Source organism: Periplaneta americana, chromosome 15, assembly GCF_040183065.1.
Source record: "Periplaneta americana isolate PAMFEO1 chromosome 15, P.americana_PAMFEO1_priV1, whole genome shotgun sequence".
Taxonomy (NCBI): Eukaryota; Metazoa; Arthropoda; class Insecta; order Blattodea; family Blattidae; genus Periplaneta; species Periplaneta americana.
Window position 1 is genome coordinate 72,897,095 of NC_091131.1, and position 15,075 is coordinate 72,912,169.

The window sequence follows — 15,075 nt, forward strand, 5'->3', positions numbered from 1 at the left end:
ATGTAAGCCTGAAGAAATATAGAGCTGAGACTATGGAAGATCTTTACAAAGTCAGAGAATGCAAGGTTCTTATGATTTAGAAAGGTTAACTTGGCTGCTGACCACATATTATTTATCAGATTTGAACATCGTAATATCCTGATATCATCTGAAAGTGTAGCGAATTATGGAATACACTGTATATTTATGAAATCGGTAAGTACAATGACAACTGTATAGTTTGATTTTTTTCTTTGATTACCTCTTCACATGAAGACAGCTATAAACGCAGAATCGTATTTTAATATATTCACAATTGTTAAAACTTCACAGTTATTAAAATTGGAATTAAATATTGTGAATAGCGGTCACCGCATTTGCCTCTGAATTTAAGTAATACAAATTCAGATCCAGCTAAGAGTCATATGTTACACTAAATTTTTTATCTTTACATATAACTCTGTAGATTCTGTGTATACATTGTTAACAATAATACCAAGACACATGCACCAAGAAAGAAAAGGAAAGAAATTAAGATTTCACTGTAATAACTCTGACTGAGATTAAAAGAAGAGTGGCAATGAGAGATAAGCATAATCTAATTTAAACACAGAACAGAAATGCTGTTTGAAATACATTCCATTTGTTGGTTTGTGTCAAGATAAGTAATGACAGTGCATTGAAAAGGTGTTCGCAGGTAGTAAGTGATTTTTGTATAATTTTATAAATAATATGTTTATTTTTTTTGTCAAGTTTCATCACAGGAAAAAAACGCACATGAAACAATTTCAAGAAGATTTAAGATTGGATGGCGAATAATTCTCAGTAATTTCTGCAACAGGACGAAAACATAAACATAAGAATAACTACAATGAAGAAGATAAAAGATTAACTACAAGTGAAAGGATCTTGCAAACAGGAAGGTATGGTGAACACTGTATTTTCCAATGGCACAATGACACCTGGAACATTATTTTTCAATGGCACAATGACTCCTGGAACATAGGTACAACATTAGAATCCATTTAGTCATTGTCATCACCAAGTTGAAGAAATAAAGTATTGCGTTAATGTATCATATTTAGGTCTACATAATTATGGATGAAAATGTAGCCATGCTTGCTTATTAACTGTTAAATTTTTAGATAAGCAAAATTAGTCTAACAACATGAGTGTTGAGGAGAGGTACATGGTTGCTCGTGTGTGTGTGCATGTGCGTATGCTCAAGTACCTTTAATCTTCTCATTCTATACAGTATAAGTTAATATTGTACTGCTGCAAAAACCCATTGCGAGGTATTCTCGGGTATGCACGCTCTTAATATCAATAAAAGACAAAAACAGAAATATTTATATTATAAGTAGGTCTATTAAATATACCATTTCTACAGTTAAATTCTTAGAAAAAAATTCCGCCTAAAAAGGATAAAAGAAGTGATTGATATTCTGCCTTCTACACTACCGATTTTATTCAGATTAAGTAAGGCCTATTTGGGTTACTTTATTTGATAAATGTATACGTGATACATCGTAGTTTTATTTAAAATGACTATAGTTTAATCTTATTTGAAGTCCCCCCCCCCCCCCAGAAGATTGATAAATGGGCAACTTACTAGTGTTATATATTTAAGCACGTGGGCTTACAACTGTTTCAGTATATACACCATCGTCAGAGCCTACTGGATCATAGCGTCATCTTGATATCGCCAATATCGCTGCGAAACTGGTTATTTACTCGAAATCTGGTTGCATGTCTTTATTCTTCATTTGTCTATGTATATCTAATTTACCTGTCTATCTATACTTATTTATTTACCTGTGTATAAATAAATTCTTTATTTATAAATTGAGAATATAATATATAAACAAAATTTTTAAAAATTCGTAAGATAAAATTTTTATGGCAGAGAAAAATCTCATTAAATTGCTCGCGACAAATTAATGTGAAGTTAGCTTTTAATATAGAACGAATTTTATTCACTCCCGTTGCTTTATATTCAACACAACTCGTAGAATTTGTCACTCCAAGCTGAAAGAGGCAATATAAATATGAGAATTCTATACAGAATTGCGTTTTGTAAGAATGGAAAGTAAAGCTATAATACTAATAATACCTGGAAATTCACAATAATCATGATACTCGTCTCTTTATTATTTATCTTCTATATTATACGAATATTTATAATATTTCATTTTATAAATTACTTTTCATATATTCAAATTAAAACTTCAACAGAAGAAAGATAATTAATGTTAAAATTATAAATTGAAAATAATAAGCAACTTACTTTCAGTATTTGATTCAACAACAAATATAATAATAAACTTATCATTAAACTGAGTATGTGTACTATATTAGGATTATTTATTATTCCAATTGGCGTTGTTTGGATTAAATATTGTAAATGTATAATTCTTACAATTATTGATAAATAAACATGTATTACGTCCAGAATAGATATATTTCATCTTCGAGACTTTCTATTTTGACATGTAAGGATAAAACATTTAACAGAAAATATGAGTGAAACCAGATACCAGTACAGAATACAGAACCCTAATTTTTGTTAGATGTAAGTTGTATATTGGCAGATGTATTTGTTCGTGATATTTCAGAATGGTATGCTAAATGGTTTCAAGACTTTAGAAATTCATCAACATGAATAACCTGTAGATGTTAGGGGCTGCCCAGTCTTAAACGCTTTCAAGTCCAAAATTAAATAATTTATAAGAGCTCTATGTTCGCTTACTTTGTGAGAGAAAAAAATTGTTGTAGTCTCTGAAAATGTAACAACTCAAAATTTTGATTTTCTAGTCTCTGTTAAAAAGAAATCAAAACACTTGTAATGTTTTCTGATTACAGTCTGTAACAATGGTTACTACGTCTTTCTTTAAAGCATAATCCCTTTTGTCCTGTCAAGGTACTCAATGGTAGCAAAGGCAGTTGTTTACAGACATTCAGTGCTTGAGCAACTGCCAAAAGTCACAGCTGCTACCTGCAACTACGCCAACAAGAGCATACCTTGACGAGGTTTTCTTATCTTTCTCTGCCCCCCTCGGTTGCAAAAACAAAACTGGGATCACCTGTTCAGGTCTTCCACCCTACAGGCGAGAGCGACTACAAGTATTGTCTTGTTGTCAAGAATTTAAATATTTTATGACAACATGCAATACCAAGAGAGAAGAGAGAGCTAAAGGAAATGTAAAAGAAATTGTGAAATGTTCATTACAATACACTGCTCTTCAGGATTTTGAAATAAGGACGAGCTTTTCATATTGCATACTTATTTTCTCATTGCATAATTAATTTTATTCATGGACATACTGATGCCAATCATGTTTCATGAAGACAGAGTTAGATCTGTGTTGAGAATGGAAGGGAAATGAAAATTAAGAAATCTTGCTGTAGACTATTTATAATTTTGATTATTTTAAAAGAGAAGGCACCTAATATTTTTTTTGTGTGAATACATCTATCTACGAAGTACTGCAATGTAGATTTTTGTGTAATGCCAGCATGATAACACCGAAAATATAAGAGTTGTTAAAAGCTTAATAGCTCAGTAATGGTATAAGGTAGAAGGGTAAAACCTACGCCTATGCAAAATGTACAGAAGAATATTTAAGTTGTTTTATTGTAAATACAATAAAGTAACATTTGTTATATATTAAAATAGTGCAAGTGTGAAACTTTATTAGAATGAGTGTGTGTAAGGTGTCACCTCTCCTAAACGGTAGGAGATAGATCTAGTCCAGGGATATGCTGGCAATAATTTAACAAACCATTTTGAAAGGTGGTTCTTATCAGAGTTTTCGTGCTCATTTCGAAACTGACTTCCAAATTACGTCGTCGCACATCACATCAGTATTTTTCCACAAAAAAAAAAAAATATATATATATATATATATATATATATATATATATATATATATATATATAGTGTATATATATCAGGTGGCCATAAGAAAAGAGGAGGTGTGTGAAGAGTCATAAGTAAACAACGATGAGGCCAAATAAATTGAAATGGGGTGTACATACTTTTGAAAGACGCCACCAAAAGAGGAAATGGCACTGTATGGGGAGTGAATGAAAGCGGAATGTTACGCCTTCATTGTATACAGATTTGCGTCCTAGTCCTGATTGAACTTGTAAAGAACCAGCACCTTCGAATTCAGGATATCACCTTTCACAAATTAGTAATGATCATGAGAACTCTCCATAAGTTCTTCGCTGTTCGGAGTAACCGAAGTGCAACAGAAGCGTTATCTTTTATTAGGGAGGCAAGTTTATGAACACTAGAAAAAGTAGGGGACCTAATATTGATCCTTGAGGAATTCCATTATTAATAGTTTCCCATGTCGAAGCAGATTTCATAGTTGTATTGATTTCGACTTTCTGTTTCCTACCTATGAGTTACAAGTGACACTATTGAGTGCAACGCCTTTAATTCCATAATAATGTAATTTGTCTAGCACCATTTTATGACTTATACAGTCGAATGCTTTGGATAAATCACAGAATATGTCTCCAACTTGTAATATTTTATTAACTGCCTCCAGAATTTTGTCAGTTAAACTAATAAATGTTGCATTTTCCGTGTATTTATTTTTCCTACATTCTAACTGTTCTGGGACTAAAATATTGTATCTTTCTAGATGATGATATAATCTTTTATACATTACTTTTTCATAGATATTACACTAATCAGACTTCAGATGTATGTAGGCTAATGGTCGATCAAAGTTGCAGATTTTCATGCTTTAAGTTATGTAGCATTAAAATTCAGATTAGGATATAATACTAAAGTGAAAAATGAAACTATTGTTAGACATAATGTCATCAAAATCACCATCATTATCACCATCATAACTTCAACGATTGAGCCACTTTTGGCCCTACCTCCTCCAAATTGTAATAGTTTTACTGATCACTCCATCTCAGTCTCAGGCGTCCTACATCCCTATAGTCCACACCTGTGGAGTAACGGTCAGCGCGTCTGGCAGCGAAACCAGGTGGCCTGGGTTCGAATCCCGGTCGGGGCAAGTTACCTGGTTGAGGTTTTTTCCGGGGTTTTCCCTCAACCCAATACGAGCAAATGCTGGGTAACTTTCGGTGCTGGACCCCGGACTCATTTCACCGGCATTATCACCTTCATATCATTCAGACGCTAAATAACCTAGATGTTGATACAGCGTCGTAAAATAACTCAATAAAATAAAAATACATCCCTATATCCAATTCGGATATATTGATATATAGGCCTAAGTTTCGGTATTCTGCCCCCTTCTGTACATTGCATATGTTCATTTCATTTAATTCTGTTATTTTTTATTGTTTCTACTATATTATTTACGTTAGACATGCTGTATGTTTTGCATTGTTTCAGGAACATGCATTTGAATCGAGTCAAAAGTACAAGGAGGGCAAGTACATCATTGAGCTGGCCCACATGATCAAGGAGAATGGCTGGGACTGAGACTTGGCCCGGCCCGGCCCATCGCCGCCTCCACCGCCTGTGCTGTGCAGCCACTGGGTCGTGTGATGGCCGGCGAATGGGCAGGAACGGGCCGCAGAAGACACAGCCTTCCCATTAGATGCAAGACCCCAAATGGATTTAAAACAGTAACACTTTATCAGAACTGACGTTCATCAACCAGTTTCGAGAAACATGAACTTGAACACAAGAAGATTGAGTGCTTTGGAAGCCCAATTACGTACCATGACATGAGTTGGTGTGTGCATGTGGAAGTGGATTTTGGGATTTATGGATTCTGGAAGATATGCAATATCTAGACGGAATCGTGGATTTTATTGTCATTGTTAGGGAAGACGACATGCGAAGCATGCTCGACCCTTTGATCTGATAGGGCTAAATCACATAAACAGAAAAAGTCCATAGACATATATTTGAAGTTTGTATATGCTTAATTGGCACTGTTTTATTTTTTACAACATGTGTTTGATGTGGATAAGGTATTCATGACCCTGTCACATAAACTTTCCATTATCTTGTATATCTCTTCGACAGATGAATGGTATTTGGTATGCCCTTCTTTTATGGCGAGGTAACATGTGATGAATCAGTCGGTTTTAAATGTGTACTTATTTGTGCCAATCGATGATGTCCCAAACCATCTGCAGGTGAAGAGGAACACAAAGTTGTGTGCCAGCTCAGTAAGGCCTCGCAAGCCTTGCACCGCCACTACCACCGTCTCTTCGTCTTGTAAGTTAGGCAAGCTTTGAGCTTCTGCGGGAGTATTGTAGCTAGCAAGTTTCTGTCAGTTTGCGTAGGTGTAGAAGTTAAATGTGGGGAACCTTACAATACCGGTATTAGTAATGGACAACTCGTGGTCTGTTGGATGACTGGGCTGGCAGAGGGTGCGGTCGCCAACTTGTTGCTGCAAGCTTAGCTCGATGTGATAGGTGATGGCTCATCATCTTTTCTCTTCTGTGCAGCAGAATACCAACAGTTGGAGGAGTTTTAATTTAAGAATCGAATTGATTATAGGTGGCCGTGGTGGCCAGTACTTAATTATCTTCAAATTGATATTTTTTTTTAACTGTAAGACTTGCTATGGTTTTATCTTCTTTTATCTTATAAATTCTGCTGTAGAGAAGAAAGAATGCCATCCCACTTCTTTATGGTAACCCAATCTAGTCTTTCAGTCTGTGCATTCATTATTGTTTCCCTGTTTGTAGATAGATTTTTGTACAAATTGCTTTATTTCTCATATGTTTGTCTTTCTTGTGAAGGAGGTATGCAGATTATTTCAAGTCCTGCAATTTTCAGAAATAGTAAAAGTAATAGGATGTTTTAATTAAAAAATTGAAGTGATAATGCTGAATCACTGTCGGGCATTCCGTGTACTGTTGTTGATGTTGCAAGCATACTGGATGTTGTAGGATTCACGAAAATTTCCTGAAGGGAACGGATGGACGTGAAAGAAAGTTTAAAGTGATATGGAAAGAACATAGTGAGAGACGTTATTGAAGCTTCATGTGTGATACGGAGGTGAGATATGTGATACGGAAGATGGGTGATAAGAGTTGATAATTTCTCTGAGTGTTGAATCCCAGACTGCATGTTGTGCAACAGGTTGCCAACTGCTAAGTGAGACTGAGAATTATAATTTATTTAATCTGTGCCTTTAGTTTCCCAACACTGAGATATGTTAATTCAGGAAGCTTGGTAGTGTTTCCATAATGACACTTCTGCTCAAATGCCCTTTTCTCAGAATATGTAGTCTGTTATAAATTTCCTACCACTTTGCGATCTTAAACCTTTTATAGTAATGCAAAAACTGCAGGGCAATGAAACATTCTGTATTTTACTGTATTAATAACTAAAGTAGGTGACAATGCAGACAAACATATATGAGCAAAAGAGCATTAATTTCCAACTTGAATCAGGAGATGGAATTTTTTCTTTCGTTGCGAGGTATTATAATGTAACTGCTTTGAGATTATCATTCGTTATCTCTTGTTTAAATTCAGCATTTGTCCATATACCTTTAAGTAATCGAGTTGATTTTTTTTACATTCTAAATGAATGAGAAATAAAGATATTAATGAGAGTGTAAGATAATTTCTTAATTAAAATTACTCCTTCTATTTATCAATACATTTTTAATCAATGAAGAATCGTTCATGTTGTAACCAACACTGAATTAAATATTTCAGGTTAAAAAGAATGTTTCGTCACTTCAGTGATTTTCCTTTCCTTACAGAACCATCCCAGCACTCGGAAGCTTGTCTGTAACTGGATTACAAAATGTTATGTGCTTTCAATAAGAGGGAGATATTATACATTATGTTCACAAATTATTGAACAATTATATAATACTACGTATATTTTCACTAATATTGTATAGAGAGACATGATATTACCACCATTTGAAAGTGGGAAAGTGGGATATTGTTATTTAGTGGGAAACGTGTACATCATTGTGCAGAAAATGGCTTCCCTACCAACAGACAGTAGCTGATGTGTGCTCAAATATGTGTGATGTAACGGTGTTGTCGCAGTTCATGGCATGTTCCAGAGGCAATTTCAACATCCTGGTTCTCCTCGTCATCAATCTGAAGGTGGTACAAACAGTTTTCCGACAGAGGATGCCTCTTTCATGAAGGAAGAGAACGCTCAAGGAGGCAAAGTGTTACTGAAGAGACAGTCGAGAGAATGCATGAATGTTTCATGTGAAGCCATCAGAAATCAGTGCAGAGAGGCAGTCGACAGCAGAAATCTTCACATGGCCACCCCCTTCACCAGATCTCACAGTGTGTGTGTGTATATATATATATATATATATATATATATATATATAAACCACCAGTGTACCTCGGTCAGTTAAGATACTTGCCTGCTGATCCAGAGTTGCGCTTGGGTGCAGGTTCGATTCCTGCTTGGGCTGATTACCTGGTTGAGTTTTTTCCGAAGTTTTCCCCAACCGTAAGGAAAATGTCAGGTAATCTATGGCGAATCCTCGGTCTCATCTCGCTGAATATCATCTCGCTATCACCAATTCCATTGATGCTAAATAACCTCGTAGTTGATACAGCATCGTTAAATAACCAAGTATTACGAAAACGAATAATCCAATAATTTGTGAACATAGTGTAAAATGAAACATTGTTAGAATTACTCTTTGTGCACTTAATACATAATTTATTTGTGGAGTTATGATTAGATTCCAGATTCAAAAGCAAAGTGCACGCTGCAAATAACATTCTGGGTGGGGGTTATGCAATAGTGATTTCTTTGAAAGTTATACATTTTCAATGAATTTATATGCATTTGATTGAGCACATAAACACCTGTTCAGAAAAAATAATTATTTATGTAACGTGTGTGTGAAATGGAAATTTTTTGTGCAAGTAGATCCTCAGCGCGAGCTGTACACTGAAATTTCACGAGTGCAAAAAAAATCTACATCACACACAAGTTGCATACAAACTTTTTTTTTATTACTGGTACCATAACAAAAAGACATATTTTCTAGAAGAAATTTATTCCACCCTCATAATAAAAAAACATATTCTATGATGTCCGAAGAAAACAGAATCTCTATTAGGTTACTGTAGTTTGTAGATCAATTTTTTACATTAATAGTAATAGAATTCTCTTTCTGTGGTGACAAGATTATAATACAATAGAGTGGGCTGTGAAGTGTGCGATAAAGTAAATTTATTTGATGATGTTCAGAGAAAGCCTACTTTACATAACCAAAAACTGTTTAGAAAATGTCTACTTTTTGTTATGGTAGTAAATAAAAATACTTTTATGAATGCACTGGAAAGAATGGTGAATGGGGAAAATATTTCGGGGCAGAAGAAGATATCAAATGATAGACAACATTAAGAGGCTAAGAGGAAGGCGGAAAAGGGGGATGATTGGAGATTGCTGGGTTTGCAGTGAAGAATCTGCCCTTGGACAGGAAACTCTGAAATGAATATGCATTTTTCTACTACTGTAAGAAAATAGATACTTCTACTGCATTTCTTTTCTTCCTTCTTTAAAGGTAGGTAACAGTTATTAAGAAAAGGGACATTTTGTTTGTATAACAATGGATACTAGTCAAAAAGACCGAAATCACTTTTGCCATCGATGTTGACGTAAATCTGGAAACCTTATTCTTTTTCATTTTATAATCAGTTACAATTTGTGCAATAAAAATGTAATATCCACGGTATAAAACAGTTTTAAGAGACGGATGTAGAGATTTCTTTGAGATAATTCTCAGATTGACTTCTTACATACTGCAACATATAGAGATTAAGGCAAATTAATTGGAAAGATGCCGATCCTATTGATATTTATTAAAACTGCAAAATTTTATGCATATTTTCATGCTTATAAATACTTTAATATTTGTTTTCCATACTTATCTGGGCTCTAGCTAAGGTATTACTAGCACAATTTGAAATTAAATTTTCTTCTACAGCTATTCTGCACTTAAAAAAATAGTACTAAAGATAGGACAGAAATAATATAGGTACCCGATAATTTCGAGATAATGTATTGCAGCAGAAGCAAATGACCAGTTCTTCTGAGGCAATAAAATAAAATGGGAACATGCACGAGTTTTATTTTTCGTCGAAAGTTGGCCTTTTTTTTTAAAAGAAATATGATATAATGTCATGACATAGCCAACCCAATAACCGATTAAGGAATGCTTATGCATGCCATGGCAGGTCAGCATGCTGAATGAAATGGCATTTCTTCAGCATTAGTTAACAACATAATTTTCTCATAAAATTTCGATCAGTGTATGGGGCTGGTGACCACCCAGCACCGTGATGAATTTGGGGAGCTGCAATGAGTAATGAGTCTGGTGATTCCAGTTTCATAAGCGAGCTTTAACAGCTAGGGGGATCATCATGCTGACCACATATTACTCTCATACTGGTTGGATGACCTTCCACCTCTGCTGTGGACGTGAGACCCAATAGTCTGCTGATCAGTTATGGCATATCTATCGCACAGTGGATTTATTTTTTAATTAGTTTTATATAAAAATGTACATTTATTATTAATTGTCTTTTCAGTCACAAGTTATGAGTAATATCTCAGTTGTAAATGCCATCTTCAGAAATTTCCCATGATTACTTGGTAGGTGGAACATTCGATACAGAAATCCTGTGGAATTAATCTTTTGGAAAGATGGAAGTTCAGTTGTAAGATTGTTTAAAGAAGCAGTGCCATACGCAGGATTTTTAAAGGGGGGGGGGGAGGGTTTAACAGAATGAAATACATTTTTTTTTTTTTTTTTTTTCAAAATTAGTTTTTTGACTGCCTCCGTGGTCTGTTGGTCAGCATGCTGGCTTGCAGATCCGGAGGCCCCAGGTTCGATTCTTGGGCTCGGCTCCCGGTGAATTTTTCTTGAAGAAGAAAAATTACCTGGTTGTCTAGAGTCTGGAAATTTGTATGAATGTGAGTGTGATTGTGAGTGTGCCGGGTTAATATTAATTAACCAATCATCAAAATATAAAATACATCAGGACTGTCGCTGGGCAGTAGCCTGAGCACATGTTTCAGTGTCACATTGTTGACAAGTAACTCAATCTGTTAGCACAACCATAAAGCATCTAATAGGTGCTATAGAGTTACCAACAACGAAAAAAAAAAATTAGTTTATAATAAACTGTTTAATTAATTAAACTTTTAAATAAACTGTTTATTAATTACAATATCACTGTCTGAAATAGCGTGTGTGTACCTTCGGTTATTGTTATATCACTTATTTCACTTACAAACTCGCTGATTTCTTCTCAAATCGATGAGGGGGGTTAAAGTCCCCTTCCCTCCCCCCCCCCATTGTGCACGGCCTTGTAAATAAGTGTACAGTCATTTACTTAAGCATAAATGAACAGATGGTTTAATTTAACATTTACCATTGACAGAGTGCAGAATAAACAGAATATAGATTACTCACCATTTATAAATAGAATAGAATAGGATTAGAAGTGGGTTACGTTAATCTGTACTTCAGCTCTAAATGGGCCCATTATACCTACCTCTTTGACATCAAAAGGACGGAGTTAATTCCACATCCCTGAAGCTTTGATTTTTTCATGAGCTTACAGACCTGTTCATTGTGATTTTCTGTCCTGTATTTCTCATGGCACAAAATTGTTACCTTCTGAGGTTTAGTGAATTACATTATAGATTATAATGATAATGCAGAACCTTCATGTTGCCCGTAAGTAGGTCAATGGATGGATTCATTCCATAATATTCTTACATTTGCTTTATAGTATAGAATAAAGAACATGTCCAATTCTTACGTTTAACATATAAAATGCAAATATGAAATATGTACAGAATTAATACCTTAATAAAAATAACATTATACAATGCAATATGTTTACCATTTAATAGTATTAAAATATCTACACAGTACTGTGAAATGTCAAGAATTCATCTACAGAATAGAAAGTGTGAGATATTATGTAATTTTTTAGTTTTACCTTAAATAATGCAGGGTTTTGGTTATGATTCTTAGGGTGCTATTCATGAACATTTCGTTAGCACGCGCTACGAGTATACTAAGCTAGCCCCGGCTATCCACTGGTTACTTGTACAGAATTAAAATCATATCCTATCGCTAACACTGGTTTATGAATACGAAAAACGCTGATCATCCACCAGAAACCCGCACTAAAAATGTCTATGAATACGGCCCTTAATGTCTTCGGGAAGACTATTGAACATTTTTATCGCCATGTAATGTACTCCCCTTTGATAGCATGATAAATTTGATGATGACATATGAAAATCATTCTTTCTGCGGATATTTATACTATGTATGGCTGAATTAGTTGGAAAATTTTCTTTATTACATAAGAGGAAATTTATTAAAGAGTATATGTACTGATTTGTTAAGGTCAGATTCTCTCATTTTTTTTTTAAATAATCTACACAATTCTCTAGCCTTTGCTCCAATTATTATTCGAATGCTCCTATTTTTAACAAGAATATATTTTTACTATCTGCAGAATTTCCCCAAAATATTATTCCGTATGACATAATGGAATGGAAATAGGCAAAATATATTATTTTTAAGATACTGCTGTTTATAAATTTTTGTAACGACCTAATTGCAAAGCATGCTGAGCTAAGTTTGGGGATTATTTCTTTAATATGATTTTTCCAATTTAATGTATTGTTAATATGCAAACCAAGAGATTTGGTTGTTGTTGTTTTTAGTAGGGGTATATTGTTGATAGTTGTGTCTAATGTTTCAAAGAGTAAATTTGAAGTGGTTTTAAATTGAATTATGTTAGTTTTGCTATGCCTTTAATACAATAGTATTCTAATTTTTGTAGCAGAATTTTATGGTTAATACAATCGAAAGCTTTAGAGAGATCACAGAATATCCCTCTTACTTGTAATTTTTTATTAATTGCTTCCAGAATTTTATCAGTTTCATAGAGTTCAGTGGCGGTTCCTCGGGGGAGGGAAGGGAGGAACGTCCTCCTCACACTTTTCTTCTTTTGAAAGTAAATACCAAATAAAATATGTGCCTTGAAATTCGAGGAAGATGCGATAATTTTTAAGTTCACAGCTATAAGAAAAACTCGGTTGATTGAGTTTTAAACGACGCGCGCTCATGTGCTGTAGAAAACTGTAAGAAAGATGTGAGATTGTCTGTGTGGAGGAAAGGCACTCCATTCCTCCTCTACTGCAGTTAACACACATAGACAACAGCGCACTAGCGGCCAGAGAAAGAACCAGAGTTTTAAAGCGAGGAAATGAATGGAGAGGGAGGAGATCCTCCTCTGAATCAGCGCATGGGCAGGAAATAGAAACCGACTGGTCGTGCAGCTTGCTCGTTACCGCTGCCATCTAACGATCTTGCATTCAACCAGACTATAACACATCTAGGAGGAGGCACAATAAAACAGTTTTAACGCAACGCTATGAAAGACACCATATATATTTTTTTTAATTATAAATCAAAAATATTATTCATTGCACTTTATATAGGCTACTATTCATGGTTTGAAACTTTCGTGGATATTTGAAAGTTAAAGTCGGGTTTATGTAAAACAAAGAGGAAGTAGTTCTACGTAGTTGGCCCCTGAAATTCACTTCTATCCATTGTTTACTAGACAGGGCAACAGCCAAGTTGTCAGTTTTGTACAAATATATTTGAAACTGAAAGTAGGTACTCCAAACTACATCATTTTTAACATAAAAAATTAATCAGCCACCGGCAGCTTTGAACAATAATGATATTATGACCTTACAAGAACTGACATTCTTCAAAAGCATGTGATACTGAACTTGTAAAATGTACATGTGGCAACAGAGACCACGTGGGTGGGTGCAGTGTTCTCGCTTTCCTCAGATTATTTCCCATTTCCATTTCCATTTCCGTAAAATGGTTCCGGTTACGAGTTAGTAGCTAGTCTCTTCCAACACGTGTGATGCTGTAGTGTGCTCGAAAAAATGCTACGAGGTTGTGAATTTCCTTGTAATTGTTAATTTGTGCAATTAATCAACAATGAAAGGAAGTGAAAACATAATATATTTTGGACAATTTAGGAAACTCAGTTTACAAGAACAGATTATTGCTATACAGAAGGGAAGGCCAACCCCAGCACTACCTGGTCTTACAGGTATGCATGTAGGCTCATTTGTAGCATGTTTCATTCAAGAAGGTGTCATTTCATGGTGTTAACCTCTTTCCTCCTCTTAAGAAATATGCAGGAGCCGCCACTGATAGAGTTTTATCCTCTAAATTTATTTTATAAAGGCACAATGTTCCCTCTTTTATTTCTTTCCTTGTTGTAGAAGAGACATTTCTTCCATGTAAATTATCTATCAGAAAAAATGATGATACACAGCACCTGTTGGTAGGAACCTGCATTTTTCACTCTTACAATAAAACGGATCTTTATTAAATGCTTGATAAACTGTTTCTAGCCATTGTGTGTGCCAATGTTGACAAGGGATGTTTCTTTTCTTCGTAGAAGTCTTGAGCGACTTGTGTTGTAACATGGAAGAAGTGAACATTATGGCAGTATTTTATTTTGACAATTAGCTAATATACAAAATAAATATTTTTCTTTGATGATTTTGTAGGTACCTATTTTAGTTACTCGATATGATAAAAATGTTTTTTATTTAATAAAAATTCAATATTTTTCTTTGATAATAATATATTTATGTATAAGAAGATTTTCTCTATAAAATAAAAAATAAATGCTCTGAAAATCCTAAAATCCTTTAAATGTATCATAGTATCACTGGAAATCTTTAAAAACATCCTAACTTGAATTCATAAAAAATAATGCGAAATTCTTAACAAATAATGAAAATGACATTGATTTTCAACCAAAAAATAAAGCGAAAAGAGGCAGATCCTTACATATTGGTTAAGCACTATCTTAGGAATAGAAATCCTTTATTTTGAGGGTAGTTTTTTTTATGCATAATGAAGTGTTTTTGTTCATTTTTTAAAATAATTTGTACCATCAAAACAGTAAGTCAGTTTCATGTCAATAAAAATAATATATTTCTTGATAATTTGCTGGTGTCATTAAGAAAGAGTATCTGCAACTTTCAAATACATAAGTGAAGTCTTTCACAAA

The 15,075-nt window shown here is 34.2% G+C and overlaps 1 protein-coding gene across 1 annotated transcript in view; it reads left to right on the forward strand.

Annotated features, from left to right (window-relative positions):
* Positions 1 to 7,670, forward strand: part of Ypel (Yippee-like) — a 291,165-nt gene extending 283,495 nt beyond the window's left edge. Inside the window, exon 6 of the mRNA XM_069847670.1 lies at positions 5,366 to 7,670. Coding sequence (XP_069703771.1) covers positions 5,366 to 5,455 — 90 coding nt within the window. The 3' untranslated portion in view covers positions 5,456 to 7,670. The remainder of the gene's footprint in view (positions 1 to 5,365) is intronic.
* Positions 7,671 to 15,075: the final 7,405 nt, after the last annotated feature.